Source organism: Euleptes europaea, chromosome 18 (assembly GCF_029931775.1).
Source record: "Euleptes europaea isolate rEulEur1 chromosome 18, rEulEur1.hap1, whole genome shotgun sequence".
Lineage (NCBI taxonomy): Eukaryota > Metazoa > Chordata > Lepidosauria > Squamata > Sphaerodactylidae > Euleptes > Euleptes europaea.
The window spans coordinates 24,159,746-24,178,220 of record NC_079329.1 but is presented as its reverse complement, the minus strand read 5'-3'; the positions used below and the strand labels follow the sequence as shown (position 1 = coordinate 24,178,220).

At 48.9% G+C, this 18,475-nt stretch overlaps 1 protein-coding gene across 1 annotated transcript in view; it reads right to left on the bottom strand.

The window, feature by feature from the left end:
- FAM117A (family with sequence similarity 117 member A) overlaps positions 1–18,475 on the bottom strand; it is a 54,346-nt gene extending 35,871 nt beyond the window's left edge. The window contains exon 1 of the mRNA XM_056863764.1: positions 18,345–18,475. Within this exon, the coding sequence (XP_056719742.1) occupies positions 18,345–18,456 (112 nt within the window). The 5' untranslated portion in view covers positions 18,457–18,475. The remainder of the gene's footprint in view (positions 1–18,344) is intronic.

The following is an 18,475-nucleotide window of genomic DNA, read 5'->3' as shown; positions in this document are numbered from 1 at the left end:
AATATAACCAACGAGAGGCTATGATACAACCCCAAAACACAAAGCCCAGAACGCTCTTTTGCTGATGATACTTGGGAAGCTAGTGAAAACTTTCATGCTCAAATGTGCTTTGCACACTTGATCCAGCCATGCTGCCCCGGCGGCTTTCATATACTGTCTTCTGCAATGGTGGGTTGGTTGTGTTTTGAATAATTTTAAGTTTTGTTGTTCAACCGCCCCTGCGTGCAAGCGCAAATACAACAGCAACCACGCGTCATGGAGTAACGAGAACATCTAGTTTCAATAAAACCAGATGTAAAAGATCAAGGCTATTGTACGGAGTCGACCGCAATTTTTAGTAACTCAAGGGAAGTTGCTTAGTTCGCTACAGGAGGGGACAGACTGTGCTGTTAGTGCAGTTTAGGATTGCATGTTTCCTCTTACTTGGAAGCCTCTTTTATAAATCCAAGATTATAAACCGTAAGATTAGGTTACTTCATGCCATCGTATTCCCTATTACTTTGTATGGGTGTGAAAGCTGGACAGTGAAGAAAGCTGATAGGAAGAAAATAGATTCCTTTGAAATGTGGCGTTGGAGGAGAGTGTTACGGATACCGTGGACGGCCAAAAAAACAAATCAGTGGGTTATAGATCAAATCAAGCCTGCACTGACCCTAGAAGCTAAAATGACTCAACTGAGGCTATAGTATTTTGGTCACATTATGAGAAGACCAGAGTCACTGGAAAAGACAGTCATGCTAGGAAAAGTTGAGGGCAGCAGGAAAAGAGGAAGACCCAACAAGAGATGGATGGACTCAATAAAGGAAGCCACAGCCCTCAATTTGAAAGACCTGAGCAAGGCTGTCAAAGACAGGACGTTTTGGAGTACATTGATTCAAAGGGTCGCCATGAGTCGGAAGCAACTTGACGGCACTTAACACACACACACACACAGGGATCTGTAAAGGACTCGCTCCTCCCAAACTGTTCAATCTGCCAACTACGATCTTCCGCCCAAGCCCCATTCCCTGTGCCCCCTCCTTCAGAGGCGAGGCAGGCAGCAACCAGAGACAGGGCTTTTTCAGTGGTGGCACCTGTGGAATGCCTTTCCCCTTGAGGCTCACCTGGCCCCTCTCTTTTACGTGGCGGGCAAAATCATTTCATTTTACCCAGGCTCCTCATTAAGGGTAATTTTTAAATATGTTTTTAACACCCTGAGAACTGTTGTTTTGTGACTCCTTTTAAGCTGCTTGCTGTTCTACGCTATTTTTTGCATTTTCCTTTGTAAGCTGCCTCGACTGGGTTCTCTGGACAGGAAGCACATACATTTTCTAAATAATCTCAGTTGTTTTTTTTAATTGCTTTGATTTATACTCCACCTTTCTCCCAGGGTGGAACTCGAAGCAGCTTATATCATTCAAGAAGAGTTGATTTTTGTATGCCAACTTTCTCTACCACGTAAGGGAGAATCAAACCGGCTTACAATCACCTTCCCCTCTCCACAACAGATACCCTGTGAGGTAGGTGGGGCTGAGAGAACTCTAAGACAGACGTGACTAGCCCAAAGTCACCCAGATGGCTTCATGTGGAGGAGTGTTGCTCTCCTCTTCAATGTTCCTCTCTCCTCAACTCTCCTGTTTTATACTCGCAAGATAGATTAGACCGAGTGTGTGTGACCGGCCCAAGGTCACCCAGCGAGCTACCATAGTTGAGTGGGGATTTGAACCTGGCTCTCGCAGCTCCCCGTCTGACACACTAACCACTACTCCACACTGGCGCTCCAGTTCGAGGGAGAGCTGCCTTACCGGCTTCTGTTAGGCCCACAGCATGCTAAAAACAGAGACACCCACACTATGCAACCAGACAAAGAGTCTGCTGATCCCAACATAGAAGGCAAACTTGGCCTGAAGTTCATAATCACACAAGTATGATAACCATCTTCAAGTACTTGACGGCCTTTCACAGAGAGGATGGTGTAGAGTTGTTTACTGTTGCCCCAGAAGGTCGGACCAGAACCAACGGGCTGAAATTAAGTCAAAAGAGTTTTCGGCTAAACATTAAGAGCAGCTTCCTCGGGAGGTGGTGGGCTCTCCTTCTTTGGAGGTTGTTAAGCAGAAGCTAGATGGCCATTTGACAGCAAGGCTGATTCTGTGAACTTAGGCAGATCATGGGAGGGAGGGCAGGAAGGGTTGCATCAGTGCATGGCTCTCGTGGCCCTTTCTTACATGCCCAGGAAAATGCCAATTGCCACTTTGGGGTCAGGAAGCAATTTTTATCCAGGCCAGTTTGGCCAGGGAACCTGAAGGTTTTTTGTTGCCATCTTCTGGGCATGGAGCAGGGGTCACTGGTGGTGTTTGGGGGAGGTAGTAGTGAATCTCCTGCATTGTCCAGGGGGTTGGACTAGATGACCCTGGAGGTCCCTTCCAACTCTATGATTCCACGATTCTAGGAAATGGGCAAACCGGGAATATCTAAAGCTGCATTACTCATTCAGTGGCTCAGGAGCCACCTGTGGCTTGGACATGTCACCTGTGGCTCTTCTTAGATACTGTACCCCAGTTTGGCACCTGCCCAGTGTTTCGGGATTGTGGCCTAAGCCCTTTCCTGGAGGGGCTGGTCATAGGCGTGTGGTTCCCACCTTAACCACTGCTGCCAGAGGAACAGGTAAGCTGCAAACCTCCTTCCATGGGTGGAAGAAAATGCAGCTCTTTTGGTTTATGACAACCGTGCACACGGCTCTCTACAACTTGCAGAGGGTATAACACTGATCTACAGGTAGTTAGGAAATAAAGAAGAAAAGTTGGTTTTTATATGCCGACTTCCTCTACCACTAAAGGAAGAATCAAACCGGCTTACAATCACCTGCCCTTCTCCTCCCCACAACAGACACCCTTGAGGTAGGTGGGGCTGAGAGAGCTCTAAGAGAGCTGTGACTAGCCCAAGGTTGCCCAGCAGGCTCCATGTGTAGGAGTGAGGAAACAAATCCAGTTCACCACGTTAGCATCCGCCGCTCATGTGGAGGAGTGGGGACTGAAACCCAGTTCTCCTGATCAGAGCCCACCGCTCTAAACCACCACTCTTAGCCACTACATCACGCTGGCTCTCTGCAATTTCCTGCTTGTACAGAGAGGATATATTCTAGAATTACCACCTACGTACCCCGAATCTTTGATATCTGCAATAAGTACACCACAAGGAGACTGCCCACTAGAGGCAGGCAGGGGATTAAACTCTGGCCATTTCGGGGCCCTGAAGGACGTATGCTCCAATCCGTGCCAGGGATCACCAGGAAAGCGGGGCCCCAAAAGCAACTCAAGTCTGAGCCCATCCATGAATATATCCTACAGATCCTCAACACGCTAAATCGTCTGGCATACAGAGAATCTCTCTCGCTCTCGTTTTACTTTTGTCTGAGAGCCTCGTTGCTACTGGCAGCGGAAGAGCAGCAGTTGTTCACAATACCAGGCTCTATTCCATCAGCTTCGCACAGCTATGTCCACCCACACGGATGCCGAGTGGAATTTTGCTCTTCGGCATCCAAACATTTTCCCCCTGCCAAGAATACGCCCCAGCCCGTTCCGTCTGTCAATTAGCATCCCAACCATCTTCCCCCCCTCCCCAAAAAACTACCCAACTTGTCCAGATTTTTTTTTTTTTTTTGCAAACACAAAGCAAAGGTTTCTACACTGGCACAGCCTGTTCGCTCCACTCTTGGACTGGTCTGCAGCACCTAGGCAGCAAGGAAAGTATTTGACGGAGAGCCCTCTGGCGAAAACCCCCAGCTAGAGACGAGTGAGTCACCGCGGCTTAATAGCCCGTTCCTGAAAAGTGAAATATCACCACAGTATGCTATAAACCAGGGAGTGGAAGAAATTCTCCTTTGCCCTGGCGGGAAGAGGAAGGCTGCCAATCCGTTTCGCGTCCATTTTTCGCTTCCCCACTTTGCCAGTTTCCATAACCGACTTTCTATCAGCTTCTTAGCAGACAGGGACCAGCAGAATCTATGATTCGCTGGCTGGCCGGAGCCAGAAGCCTGGAGCCTTGAGTGGCATTGTGCTAGTGACTATACAAAGAGACTCGGTTTTGTTCTTGTGTGTGTGTGCGCGCTGTCAAATCACAGTGGACTTATGATGATCCCGTAAGGCATGGGTGTCAAACATGACCCAAGGGCTGGATCGGGCCCCTTGAGGGCTCTTATCCAGCCCCCAAGCCAGCCGAGGAAGCCCCACCCCAGTCCCGAGCTGTCAATGATCAAAGACTGCTAAATACAAAAAAATGCTGTAAGACTGTTATTGTTTTAAGCATGTTCGTATTTTAAATAGCCAACATGCTCCCCTCTTATTTTAGGTTTACAAGTTAAATATACTTGAAGAACCCTATCAAAGGAGGGCATTTATGCTTGCCAGGCTGAATGCCCTCCCTTCAGCAGTACTAAATGGCAGGTTTAGAAATATTCCTTTTGAGAAAAGATTATGTGTATGTGGCTTGAGTCAACATAAGCTACAGCATATAATCATAAACTGTCACCTGCACGACGGTCCTCGTAAAAAAACAATTCTACCCTTGATTGATAAAATGAAATCTAGCCAAGAATTCTCTGTTTGCCAGTTTTTGTTGAATGAGACTATTCCTGAAATAACTTTAAAGGTGGCGGAATTTTTGATGGAAGTTGTCAATATAAGTTCAAACCATATTTAAATCGAAAAGGTATGGACAGTGAATTTTGTGTACTGCTTACGTCATGTTTCAGAGTATATGCCAATAAAGGTCGATTGATTGATTGACTGGTATTTTAAATAAAAAATAAAGTAAACAATAATAATATAATTAATTGGCTTTGCCTGTGTCTTCTATAAAGTTTGTATCTCCAGTACCTATATCCAGCCCTCTTAACAAATGAGTTCGACATTGCTTGCCTCTGCATTGGCTTAGAGCAGGGGCATCGAACTCAACTGTTACAAAGGCCGGATATGACCTAAATGTCACTTGGTCAGTCCGGGCCATGCCTTGCTTCCCAGATCGAGAGTGGGGTGGGAGTGGCTGCCTCGTGAGCCGGATAAGAGCTCTGAAGGCCCCGCGGGCCTTATGTTGGACACCCCTGGCTTAGAGAGTTCTGAGAGGACTGTGACTGGCCCAAGGTCACCCAGGAGGCTTCAGGTGAAGAAGTGGGGAATCGAACCCGGTTCTCCAGATTAGCCTCTACCGCTCTTAACCACTACTCTCGTTTTGTTTCTACAAACACATAATTGCAGACTACAGCATAAGGGTGTTGAGGGGGGTGAGAAGAGCTTTTTCTTTGGACAGCAAGACGTCACAGTTCAAATAGGACAAAAAGGGTCATGAGCCACTACATAAGAGGATGGTTATTCACCATTACCTGCTTCTTTAAAGCAGCCAGATCTCTCCTAGAACAAGAGAAGCTTGCCTATGGTATTAGGTCCTGTGGAACACAGGCAGGATAATGTCACTGCAGTCGTCTTGTTTGGGGGCTTCCTAGAGGCACGTGGCTGGCCACTGTGTGAACAGACTGCTGGACTTGACGGGCCTTGGTCTGATCCAGCAGGGCTTTTCTTATGTTCTTAAGGCCACAAGCCAGGGCTTCATTTGGGAATGGAATCAGCAGAGCTATTTTTTTATAAGAAGCCAGTGTGGTGGTGGTAGTGGTGGTGGAGGAAGAAGAGTTGGTTTTTATATGCTGACTTTCTCTACCACTTAAGGAAGAATCAAACCAGCTCACAATCACCTTCCCTTCCCCTCCCCATAACAGACACCCTGTGAGGTAGGTGGGGCTGAGAGAGCTCTAACAAAGCTGCAACTAGCTCAAGGTCACCCAGCTGGCTTCATGTGTAGGAGTGGGGAAACCAACCCGGCTCACCAGATTAGCATCTGCCGCTCATGTGGAGGAGTGGGGAATCAAACCTGGTTTTCCAGATCAGAGTCCACCGGTCTATGGGACTGGGAAGATCTTGCATTCAAGCCACTGCTTAGCCACAAAGCTCACTGGATGACACTGGGCCGGTTGTCCTAGCTGACAGGATCATCATATGAGCAAAAACAGATGGATGACATATGCCACCCTGAGCTCCTTGGAGGAAAAGAAGGATAAAACATCATAGGCAAATGAGTTTTTCAATACCAGGGCTCACCTGTGAAATATGCACAGCAGTGAGCAAATCCTGAGCATGTACAAAGAATCTTTATTGAGAAACCACAGTTCAGCCCCACATATCCTGGACTGCAGAGGAGAGGAACCTGATACACACCAGCCCCTTAGTGAAATTCCAGAAAGGAAGCATAAAAGAAGAGTTGGTTTTTATAAGCCGACTTTCTCTACCACTTAAAGAAGAATCAAACCGGGTGACAATCACCTTCCCTTCCCCTCCTCACAACAGACACCCTGCGAGGTAGGTGGGGCTGAGAGAGTGTGACCAGCCCAAGGTCACCCAGCTGCCTTCATGTGGAGGAGTGGGGAAACCAACCCGGTTCACCAGATTAGCGTCTAACGCTCATGTGGAGGAGTGGGGAATCAAACCTGGTCCTCCAGATCAGAGTCCACTGCTCTAAACCACCGCGCTTAACCACTGCACCGCGCATAAGCTCCTATCCACACCTCTTGCAAGGCGCATGTCCCTCCCACTGAAGGCCATGGGTCCGTTGCAGCTAGCAGCCACTGCTTGCAAGTACAGCGGCGCATTCAGAATCGGTCTATAAGATGGATTCGACAGAGCAGTAAAGCTGTTTTCATTAAGCAGCGGCTACCCTCTCCGGTGCTTGAGCAGAACTCCTACTTGGCCTTTCAACTCGACGTTTTTAAAAGGCAGATTTAAACCAGCTGCAGAGGGGAAGAAGCCAGACGAGGCTGCTTGGTTTTCAAGCCAGGACACCGGAGGGTACTAAAAGCATACAGAAAATGCGTGCTTTGGAGCGTAGGGAAGGCTGACTGCGGGGAGATTTCTGTAGTTTACAGAACTAAGAGTAATAAACTAACGGATTATAGCCTACAGTTCTACTCAATTCCAGGCTGAAAAAAAAATCACATATTGATGAGGCAGAGAATTTTTCTTTTCTAGATTGCCGGACGCTTTCCGTTTGCAGCTATTCTGCAAACATTATTCTGCAGCGCGCCAAAGGAAATGGGTCAGGTATATAGCACAATCGGATCTTTAACGTCACTGGGAGTCTCAACACAAAGCAGCCACTCCATACAACCTACCCATCTCGGGGGGGGGTGTGTGTGTGTGTTTCTCCCCATCAAGATACAGCCAACTTACGGCAGCCCCAGAGGGTTTTCAAGGCAAGAGGCATTCAGACACGGTTTGCCGTTGCCTGCCTCTGCGTAGCAACCCCGGACTTTCCGGGTGGTCTCCCATCCAAGTACTAACCAGGGCCGACCCTGCTTAGCTTCTGAGATCCGACGAGATCGGGCTATCCTGGGCTATCCAGGCCAGGGGGTCTCAGCATAAACGCCTCCCCATCTTGCAAGCTAGAAAGGCAAGAACAAAATAACTTTCCTCTTCCTGGAAAAGAGGCCGAGGGCAGAAGGACAGATCACACGCAGGCAGGTGTTAAAGAAGACCAGCTGCTGGTTTTCCAAGCATTCTTGCCCTTGCTTCGGGTGTGCATTTGAAGAAGCAAATAAGTATTTGGAAGCCCGGGAGGAAGCAGTTAGATCAATTTGGAGTAGAGCGGAGAGAAGGGTACTTTGCCACAATTCTATTCCAAATCTTTTTCCTGAAGATCCTTCTCCCTAAGAAAAAACAACTGTTAACATCCCTCCCAAGTGTTTGCATATGATGGTTGTTAACTCCAAGGATCCTTGCTACCTTTTGCTAAGCCAGAGCTATAGACATGAAGCAGCTTTGCCTGGACCCCTTGTACACACAAGGCATTGTGGAAGGAGACTATTCTGCAAGCACACTAGCACCACCAGCGTGGTGTAGTGGTTAAGAGCAGTGGTTTGGTGTGGTGGACTCTGATCTGGAGAACCGGGTTTGATTCCCCACTCCTCCACATGAGCGGCAGAGGCTAATTTGGTAAACTGGATTTGTTTCCCTGCTCCTACACACGAAGCCAGCTGGGTGACCTTGGGCTAGTCACAGCTCTCTCAGCCCCACTTACCTCCCAGGGTGTCTGTTGTGGGGAGGGGAAGGTGATTGTAAGCCGGGTTGAGTCTCCCTTAAGTGGTAGAGAAAGTCGGCATATAAAAACCAACTCTTCTTCATCTACATTCCTCCGCCTGTTGTGCCCTAGCAGTCTTCACTTCTGCTGCCTGCCTTGAACCAGAGGGACCCAGGAATCACCCCCCACACACACACACACACATACTGTTTCCAGGAGCAATTCCACAAGATCACCTCTGTCTTACAGGTGGGGTCTTTCCAATGCCATGCCCAGTGGTCAAGGATTTCTCCCTTCTGTATGCCTCTCCCCCGGGAGGGGCAGCCACTGGATCAAACACACAAAAGGATGCAATGGCAAAGACCAGACCTCTAGTTCAGGGTCCCCAGAGCGGTGCCCATGGGTGCCAGGGCATTCACAGACACCATTCCTGACACCCACCAAGTGTTTTTTAGAAATTGGGTGGGGCTTTTGTCCAGCAAGGATTCTGAATGGCCACTGGAGGTCTGATTGTGAGTGCAAATTCGAACAAGCCATTGCTTCGGCAGCAACCGTCTCCACAGCACAAGGACGTTCACTCCGACTGAAGGTAAACGCTATGTAAGCAGGTGTACAATATGTTCATTTAAAAGGGCATCCTGCTAAGCAGAGCTTCTGCCTGAAAGGATAAAAATTTATTATTAGAATTATGCATAACCCCACTCCCCGGGAATGTTGTGGTTGGCTCCGCCTCCACAGGCAACCATTTTGTAGTAGCGCCCACTACCGTGTCATAGAATCAGAGAGTTGGAAGGGACCACCAGGGTCATCTAGTCCAACCCCCTGCACAATGCAGGAAACTCACAACTACCTCCCCACCACACCCCCAGCGACCCCCACTCCATGCCCAGAAGATGGTTAAGATGCCCCCCCCCTCCCATGAACTGCCCAAGTTCATAGAATCAGCATTGCTGACAGATGGCCATCTAGCCTCTGCTTAAAAACCTCCAGGGAAGGAGAGCTTACCCCCTCCCGAGGAAGCCTGTTTCACTGAGGAACCAATCTAACTGTTAGGAAGTTCTTCCTAATGTTTAGCCGAAAACTCTTTTGATTTAATTTCAGCCTGTTAGTTCTGGCTCGAACTTCTGGGGCAACAGAAAACAACTGTGCACCATCCTCTCCCTGACAGCCCTTCTAGTACTTGAAGATAGTTATCATGTCCCCTCTCAGTCTTCTCCTCTCCAGGCTAAACATACCGAGCTCCTTCAACCTTCCCTCATAAGACTTAACCTCCAGACGCCTCCCCATCTTCGTTGCCCTCCTCTGGACATGTTCCAGCTTGTCTACATCCTTCTTGAACTGGGGTGCCCAAAACTGAACACATTACTCTAGGTGAGGTCTACCCAGAGAAGAGTAAAGCTTCCTCCAGAGCTACCTGCCACCGGCTCTCTGGAGCCAAGGCAGGAAGGCTTGGCAGGAGCAGAGGAGCTTGGCGGCAGCAGCAGCTGTGCATTGCTCGCCCTCCCATTTCCCTGCACGCCCAATTCCTTCACCAAATACTGGAAAACAAGCACAGGGCTCAGCCCTCCCGTACGTGCTGCAGGAGCTCACTGAAAGATTTCGCCATCAATTCTGCTTCAAATAGCGCCTGCTAGTCTCTACCCAAGAAAATGTCTCAGTGCCTGAAGCATGACAGCCAGAAAACGGAAGCTGGACATTCAGACGTAGAAAAAGAAGAGTTGGTTTTTGTATGCCGACTTTCTCTACCACTTAAGGGAGACTCAAACCGGCTTACAATCACCTTCCCTTTCCCTCCCCACAACAGACACCCTGTGAGGTAGGTGGGGCTGAGAGAGCTCTAATAGAGCTGTGACTTGCCCAAGGTCACCCAGCTGGCTTCGTGTGTAGGAGTGGGGAAACAAATCCAGTTCACCAGATTAGCCTCCACCGCTCATGTGGAGAAGTGGGGAATCAAACCTGGTTCTCCAAATCACCACTCCAAACCACCGCTTTTAACCACTACACCATGCTGGCTCTCCTTTTTTTGGGGAGGGGACCACATAAAACACACAGAGCGAAGTTACACGCGTATGAAGCCAACCTACTCTGTTTTCTGCTAATACCACTCTGCCATCAGCGTCATCCCATCTCTTCTGACTTTCTGACTTCCACCCACTCTGCTTGAAATTTAAATAAACGCTCATGCCTCTAGGGCACTTTGCGTACTTTCCGTTGCATTATAAATGCTACTTGTCTGCAAATGGAGTCATCTGCCAAGACATGAAAGGAAGTTGCCCTTGCTAACTGGGGCACCAAGAGGTCTTCTTCTCCAAAACCTCCTTCTGCAAGGACAATAAAGTATCAACATTAAGCTGAGAAGTGGACAGTGAAGGAGGACAGCTCTGAAACTCTGGTCTCACTGAGAAAAAAGGTAACTCCTACTCTCCTCTATTTTTGACAGGCACGCTTGAGGGTCTTACACTAGTAGTAAACTCTTGTCCAGCCTAAATGGTTATCTAGTTACTCCTCCATACATACACTTCTTAGTTGCACATGCAAAACAGGGAACAGGAAACTGGAACTTTAAGTTACTTGCAACTGAGAGACCACGACGCTGAGACATCAGAAGATCTGGGTGTTTTAAATCCAGATCAGCTAAAAAGCACACCAAACTTGCACTTGGGGGGGTGGGGAGAGAAGGATGACTTAAGGAGCAAACCAGGCACATGTTGTTGTTGGTGGAAAGTGCTATCAAGTCACAGCTGACTTATGGCGATCCCATAGGACTTTCAAGGCAAGAGTCGTTCAGAGGTGGTTTGCCACTGCCTACCTCCGCGTGGGCTGACAGAGCTCCAAGAGAACTGTGACTAGCCCAAGGTCACCCAGCAGGATTCATGTGGAGGAGTGGGGAATCGAACCCAGTTCTCCAGGTCAGAGTCCGCTGCTCTTAGACACTACACCATGCTGGCTCTCATGAGCATGTTAGAGCGGTGCAAATACCCATCCACAGCCGACTTCCCTATGGCCGCTGTCTCCGGACATTTTTCTCCTAGCTGGAGTATCAATACTGGAAAGAGTTTGGCTAAGAGAAAAGGGCTTAGAGAAAAGGACTGCAAAGACATAAGCCAGTGTGGTGTAGTGGTTAAGAGCGGTGGACTCTAATCTGGTGAACCAGGTTTGTTTCCCAGCTCCTCCACATGAAGCTTGCTGGCTGACCTTGGGCTTGTCACAGTTCTCGCCGAACTTTCTCAGCCCCACCTACCTCACAAGGTATCGGTTGTGGGGAGAGGAAGGGAAGGTGATTGGGGAGGGGCTATGGCTCAGTGGTAGAGCATCTGCTTGGCATGCAGAAGGTCCCAGGTTCAATCCCCGGCATCACCACTTAAAGGGACTAGGCAAGTAGGTGATGGGAAAGACCCCTGCCTGAGACCCTGGAGAGCCGCTGCCAGTCTGAGTAGACTATGCTGACTTTGATGGACCAAGCGATTCAGTATAAGGTAGCTTCATGTGTAAGCCGCTCTGAGACTCCTTAAAAGCAGAGAAAAGCAGGGTATAAAAACCAACTCTTCTTCTTCCCTTCATGCTTCCACCCTCTTTGCTCCTTAAATCAGACCCACCCAGATCTGCAACTGCAGTTTAAACACGTGGATTTGCCAATGTCGTGTCTCACTTGGCCCCAACAGGCCTCACTGTTGCTATAAAAACACTCTAAGCTTGCCTCATCTTCTGTTCTAATGGAGCATAAGGGAAGTCCAAACTTGTACATTTGCTTTTAAGACAGACAAGCAACGCTTTCTCTCTAAGAAGAGGGCAGTGAACTGTGAGGAATGATTCTAGAACAGAATCCTAGAATCCACCTCCCACAACCTGACTTCACTGGGTATTACTTTCTTGGTTATAGCAGACCAGAGACAGTGATCATGGATCTAAATCAGTGGTTCCCAAACTTTTCGGGCCACCGCCCCCTTGGGTTCCACAAACTCAACCCCAGCACCCCCTACCCTACCCTATAAAAAGCATTTTTCAAAAGAGGGGTTTGCATGACACACTAAAGAAGATAATAACAATAACATTTCAAAACAGTAACAATTAATTGCACATGTATGCAAAATCAAATCCAACTTTTTAGTTGAAATGCATTCAACAAAACTGATGAACTTGATCCAGCGGTACCAGCTCTTCAAAGTCTGGAAAAAAATGCAGATAGTTTCCACCAAATTTGCCAGCATGGTGCCATAGCTTGATCTATTGTCAATTAGTGAACAACACAGTTGAAGCGGCCCACCTCTAGTGCCCCCCTGCTGCCCCCTTGCCTCTTAGTGCCCCCCTAGGTAATCCCACCGCCCCCCAAGGGGTGGTACTGCCCACTTTGGGAACCACTGATCTAAATGAATGTCAACTGTCTAAAATAAAGTACCCAGGAGTTACGCAGGAGGAACTTACTCTGCACCACAAATAACTTCCCTTTTCTACATCCGGATCTAATGTACATTTGGATCTAACCCCTCCATTCACAATCCGAGGGCTCACCAAAAGGCTATCGAGCCCCCCAAAGTGAAACGTCAGGATGCAATCCCTTTGGGAAAAAAAATTATACTGAAATCCAACCTAAGTCTATTTAAAGTCAAACGTTGGCAACAAGGCACACTAACACAGACACAATAAAAAGGCAGGTATATATTGGGAATTTTATGGAACGGCCTTGCCTAGCCAGGCGCTGGAGTGGTTTCTTTGAAGCGCAGCCATAAGACGGCACTCTGTTGATTTCACGATCCGACACTGGCAGCCAAGAATTATACATGTGTCAACTGGCCATGAGGCAGGTGGTAAACTAAGAGAACCTGGAGCTGTTTTACAGCTCAAGCCTAAGCCCACTGGGCACCCCCCCCCAATAAACGTAGGGCCAACAGTTCTCCCAAACTCACATGCTGTTTTAAGGCAGCCTTCGTAGAGAGCAGATCCACCTTCACAAAGTTGTCGTAATTAATATTATTGGCAGGTATAGTACGCTTTTCAAAAGGTGCATCGCTAGATCAGAAGTCTTGCCTTGAGAATCAATGCAAAGCCTCAGATTCTACTGGAACTCATTGCAATCCTATAGCCCAGCGGTTCCCAAACTGTGCTCCACGGAGCACTTGGTGCTCTGCAAAACATCTCCTAGTGCTCCGTGACAAGATTGGGGGAAAAAAATGTGACAAGATCTCAAAACTGTGAATTTTGAAACAAATAAAACTTGATGTTTAACATGCCCAAATGCTTAAACTACCTTCCATTGTCAATACTACTGACATTCGGTTTAGCATATAGGTGCTAGTGAAAATTAATGCTCCATGAGGAATTTCTCTCCTGAAGAGTGCTCCGTGACTCTAAAAGTTTGGGAACCTCTGCCATAGCTCATTTGCAGGTAAAATGAGCGAGAGATCCCTTGACTAGAATACACAAAAATCAAGACAATGCAGCCAACTTAAAATACAGCAATATGAAACTTACAAACCTAGCATAGGATAAATTGGACAGAAGCCCAATGTACTCCCCTCACAGGGTGCCCACAGACATCTCTCCTTTAAACCCACCAAGCTTAGGAAGTAGGTGGGGATTTTGCCCAGCAGGGTTTCGGATTCACCGCCGGAGATCTGATTGGCTGTGCAGTCAAAAAAAACTATTTTAACCAAAATCAGAGGAGAAAACCCAAATCTGCTTCCCTGAGGTGCTCGCAAAAGGAAGCAAGGTTGTATGATCCAGAACTAAAAACCCAATCTATAACAGACATCAGCCCCCTCTCCTTTAAGAGAAGGCGCACCACAGCTGTCACAAGTCCCACTGGAGGAAAGCACAAGTATTAGCAAGGCTATTAAATATTAACAAGGCTGAGCTCCACACACCGACTTTTTGGTGGCCCGAAAAGTTTGGGAACCACTGATTTAGAGGAAGGGAAGTGCAAGCCCAGGGCTGCTGCAGCCACAAGAAATCCTTCCCCGTTTCTAACCTCCCTTGGCCAGCCCTCAATAAGCTTGCAACAGCACGGCCAGTTTTAGCTTCCTTTTTTTTTTTTTGTTATGCCTTCAGAATAACCTGAGCAGGCCAACATCGCTGTGTGTACAGGAACATTGGCGGAGGAATAGCTTGCATTAAATCAACATGACCTAGATAAGGTCAGGTCCCAGAAGAAAACCCCACGAGAACACAGAGTCTGATTTTCTGACCATGGCCCAGTCAGACTATACAGCAAGTCTTAATGGACCCTAACATGTGTGTGTGTGTGTGATGTTCTGTCAAGCCACAGCTGACTTATGGCGATCCCTTTCAAGGCCAGAGATATTCAGAGGTAGTTTGCCATTGCCTGCCTCTGCATAGCAACCCTGGTATTCCTTGGTGGTCTCCCAACCATATACTAATCAGGGCTGTCCCTGCTTAGCTTCCAAGATCTGACAAGATCAGGCCATACCATGCTGCCTTCCCTTCCAGACCCTAACATAGTCTCACATCAAACTCTCTCCCCTCCCAAACACCTGCACACTGCTCTTTTCCATGTATAAAAATAGCATGTAGACCCTCTTACACAGGTGTGTGTTCCTCGTTTCACAACCTGGCCACTGCTCCCCAACGGAGCCATCCTCCATCTCCCCAACGGAGCTACCAGCCTGGTTTCTTCACATGCCCTGTTTGACCTGCCACTCGGTTCCTGTTCTTCCCTGCTTCCTGACCTACAGGGCTGCTGAAGCATGTGAGGGTACACGGGCAGCACGTAGGGGCGCTAAATTCCAGGGGGTTTGGTCACCCTGGTGCCCCAAGAAGTAGGACAGGTCATGCAATGTCCTTACATACTATACTTGGGTCAAGTCCAAATGGTGTGAGGGAGATCAAGAAGGCATCCGAGAACCACAGCAGTGTCGCGGTTAGAATGCTGGACTACAACTGGGAAGATGTAGGTTCAAACTTTCACTGTGCCGTGGGGTGATCTTGGGCTGGACAGTCTAATCTCTCAACCTAATCTACCTTCCAGAAGTTGTTGAGATGACATGGGAAACACATTAAGCTGCCTGATACTGAATCAGACCTTTGGTCCATCCAGGTCAGTATTGTCCACCCAGACTGGCAGAGGCTCTCCAGGGTCTCAGAGATGCCAGGGGTTGAACCTGGGACCTTCGGCAAGCCACACAGATGTTCTACCACTGAGCCACAGCCCTTCCCCAGGGGGAATTGGGCCATATATGCTTTGGGGCATCAACTCACTAAGTAATTTTTTTATCTATGTTCCCTTGGCAGCCCCTCTTTCCACAGTCCAGTGAGTCATCCAATTCCTAAACTTTGGTTGCTGCCACACGACTCTCCCCCCTCCCAAGTTCATCTGTTCCCTTCTCTTCCCAACCACTTTCCCAATAGCTGAGCCTCCCTCTTTTTCCCACGTAAGACTTCTACACCACACATGAACACACAAAGCTGCCTTCTACTGAATCAGGCCCTCGGCCCATGAAAAAGTATTGTCTACTCAGACCGGCAGCGGCTCTCCAGGGTCTCAGGCAGGGGTCTTTCCCATCACCTGTTTGGCCAGTCCCTTTGACTGGAGATGCCGGGGATTGAACCTGGGACCTTCTGAAAGCCAAACAGATGCTCTACCACTGAGCCACAGCCACATGCCTTCTCCTGCATCCACCTGTTGCTCATATTGCTGACCTCCCCCCCCCAAAAAAAACGACCAGCTGCACCCATCCAACAGACCCTTTTCTAACAGGCCTTTCCTCACACCCTCCTTATTTTAGTCACCCTTCCTCAAACCTTATCTGCTCCCCAGGCAAGAGACCCATGGATTCTCCAGGGAATTGTGGGTTCCCTGTGCCGCCACAAGCATTCATCCAGAGAGTTTAGAGAACCGCCTTAATGGCTGTCACAGTTTTAACACTGCACTGTTTTTCACTCTCTTGGCTTTGTCATCCCCCCACCCCCCCGCTGACAGTTGCAAATCTTTCCACCCTGACCCCCAAGATTCCCTTTCTTGGGTGGACACAGCCAATTTATCCGCAAGTACGAAGGCCAGAGTTGTTTTGCTCCATTATAGGGGCATTCAGCAGATTTCTGTTGCACCTTCCCCCACTTTGGAGAGTGACCCCTCTTCACAGCCCGCTTGAAGGTTCGCCATCCCTAGTGACGCCTGCAATCTGGACTACCTACAGAATCATAGAGTTGGAAGGGGCCACCAGGGCCATCTAGTCCAAACCCCTGCACAATGCAGGAAATTCACAACTACCTCCCCCTGCACCCCCAGTGACCCCTGCTCCATGGCCAGAAGATGGCCAAGATGCCCTCCCTCTCATGATTTGCCGAAGGTCATAGCATTGCTGACAGATGGCCATCCAGCCTCTGCTTAAAAACCTTCAGGGAAGGAGCGCTTACCACCTCCCAGGGAAGCCTGTTCCACTGAGGAACCATGCTGTTAGAAAATTATTCCTAATGTCTAGATGGAAATTCTTTTGATTTAATTTCAACACGTTGTTTCTGGTCTGACCTTCTGGGGCAACAGAAAAAAACTCGGCACCATCCAATATATGACAGCCCTTCAAGTACTTGAAGTTGGTTATCCTATCATATCCCCTCTCAGTCTTCTCCTCTTTAGGATAAACATACCCAGCTCCTTCACAAATCCTTCACATATCACATATGCTCAGAAGATGGCCAAGATGCCCTCCCTCTCATGATCTGCCTAAGGTTATAGAATCAGCATTGCTGGCAGATGGCCATCTAGCCTCTTCTTAAAAACCTCCAGGGAAGAGCTCACCAAGGAAGCCTGTTCCACTGAGGAACCGCTCTAACTGTTAGAAAATTCTTCCTAATGTTCTTACTAAATTGTATAGGCCAATTTCATTATTAAATGGGGACTATAAGATCCTGGCCAACATACTAACAGAGAGATTAAAGAAGAAAGAAAATTCTTCCTAATGTCTAGACGGAAACTCTACCTCTCCGATCGGCCCTTGATGTTTTCCCCAAATCTCTTTTCCTACCCTCTTCCACCTCCCAGATCACCCCCCAGCTCCTTGCACCACCAGGCACGTGCACCCCCCCTTTACCTATAGCCCAACACTGGGCACTCCTCCCATTGCTTCCCCTTCACCTGCCCCTACCCACTCCATCTTCAAGCACCACCCCCTCCTCGCATGGCTCCGCCCAGCACAACCACTCCTCCATCCCCCTCCCACCCATTTCCTCACCATATCTCAATTTGAGTGAAACCGAATAAGATTAAAAAAAAAAAAAAAAACATCCCAAGAGCCCTGCAGCAAGCACCTTCCGGCCTACCAAACTCCATTACAGCAGAAGTTTTCATGAGCCACAACTCACTTCATCGTCTCTGGTTGGACTAGACTGTGCGACATCTCTCTTATTGCAGAGAAGAAAAGAGCAAGAGTCTAGTAGCACCTTAAAGACTAACAAAAATATTTTCTGGCAAGGTATGAGCTTTCGTGAGCCACAGCTCACTTCTTCAGGATCTGAAGAAGTGAGCTGTGGCTCACGAAAGCTCATACAATGCCAGAAAATATTCTTGTTAGTCTTTAAGGTGCTACTGGACTCTTGCTCGTTTCTACTACTGCAGACAGACTAACACCGCTACCCACTGTGATTTATTGCAGAGAAGGCAGTGAGGCGTAGTGGTTGTCAGACTGGGATCCGGGGGGAGCCCGCTTCCGACGCCCACCCTGCAACTCACTAGGTGACCTTGGGCAGTCATAGAATCAGAGTGGGAAGGGAACCCGCAGGGTCATCTAGTCCAACCCCCTGCGCAATGCAGGAATTGCACAACTACCTCCCCGCACACACACCCCAGTGACCCCTACTTCATGCCCAGAAGATGACCTTGGGCCAGTCACAGAATCATAGGGTGGGAAGGGAACCCGCAGGGTCATCTAGTCCAACCCCCTGCGCAATGCAGGAATTGCACAACTATCTCCCCGCACACACACACACACCCCAGTGACCCCTACTACATGCCCAGAAGATGCCGCACCCGCTCAGCCTAGCCTACCTCACGGGGTTGTCGTGAGGATAAAATGGGAGGCCGGGGAGAGCGAAGCCGCTTTGGGTCCCCGCCGGGGACGTCAATTAGCTGCACAAACACGACGCCGCTTCGACTGGGGGCGACGGGACAGATCAACCCAGCAGAACTAAAATGCAACGAATGCGGTTCTCCCTTTCCCCCCCCCCTGCGACCCCTCTCCCCCCCCCAAATACCTGCCCCGCTTTTGGGCCTCTCGGCTTCCCCCCCCCCCCTTTACCTGCCCGGCCCCCGTCTCCGCCTCGCCGCTGCTGCAGCTGGAACGGGACGGTGGCTTTGAGCGGCTGCAGCCCGCCTCGGCCGCAGGACGACGAGGAGACCCCTGCCGCCATCCCTCGGCTGAGCCGACGC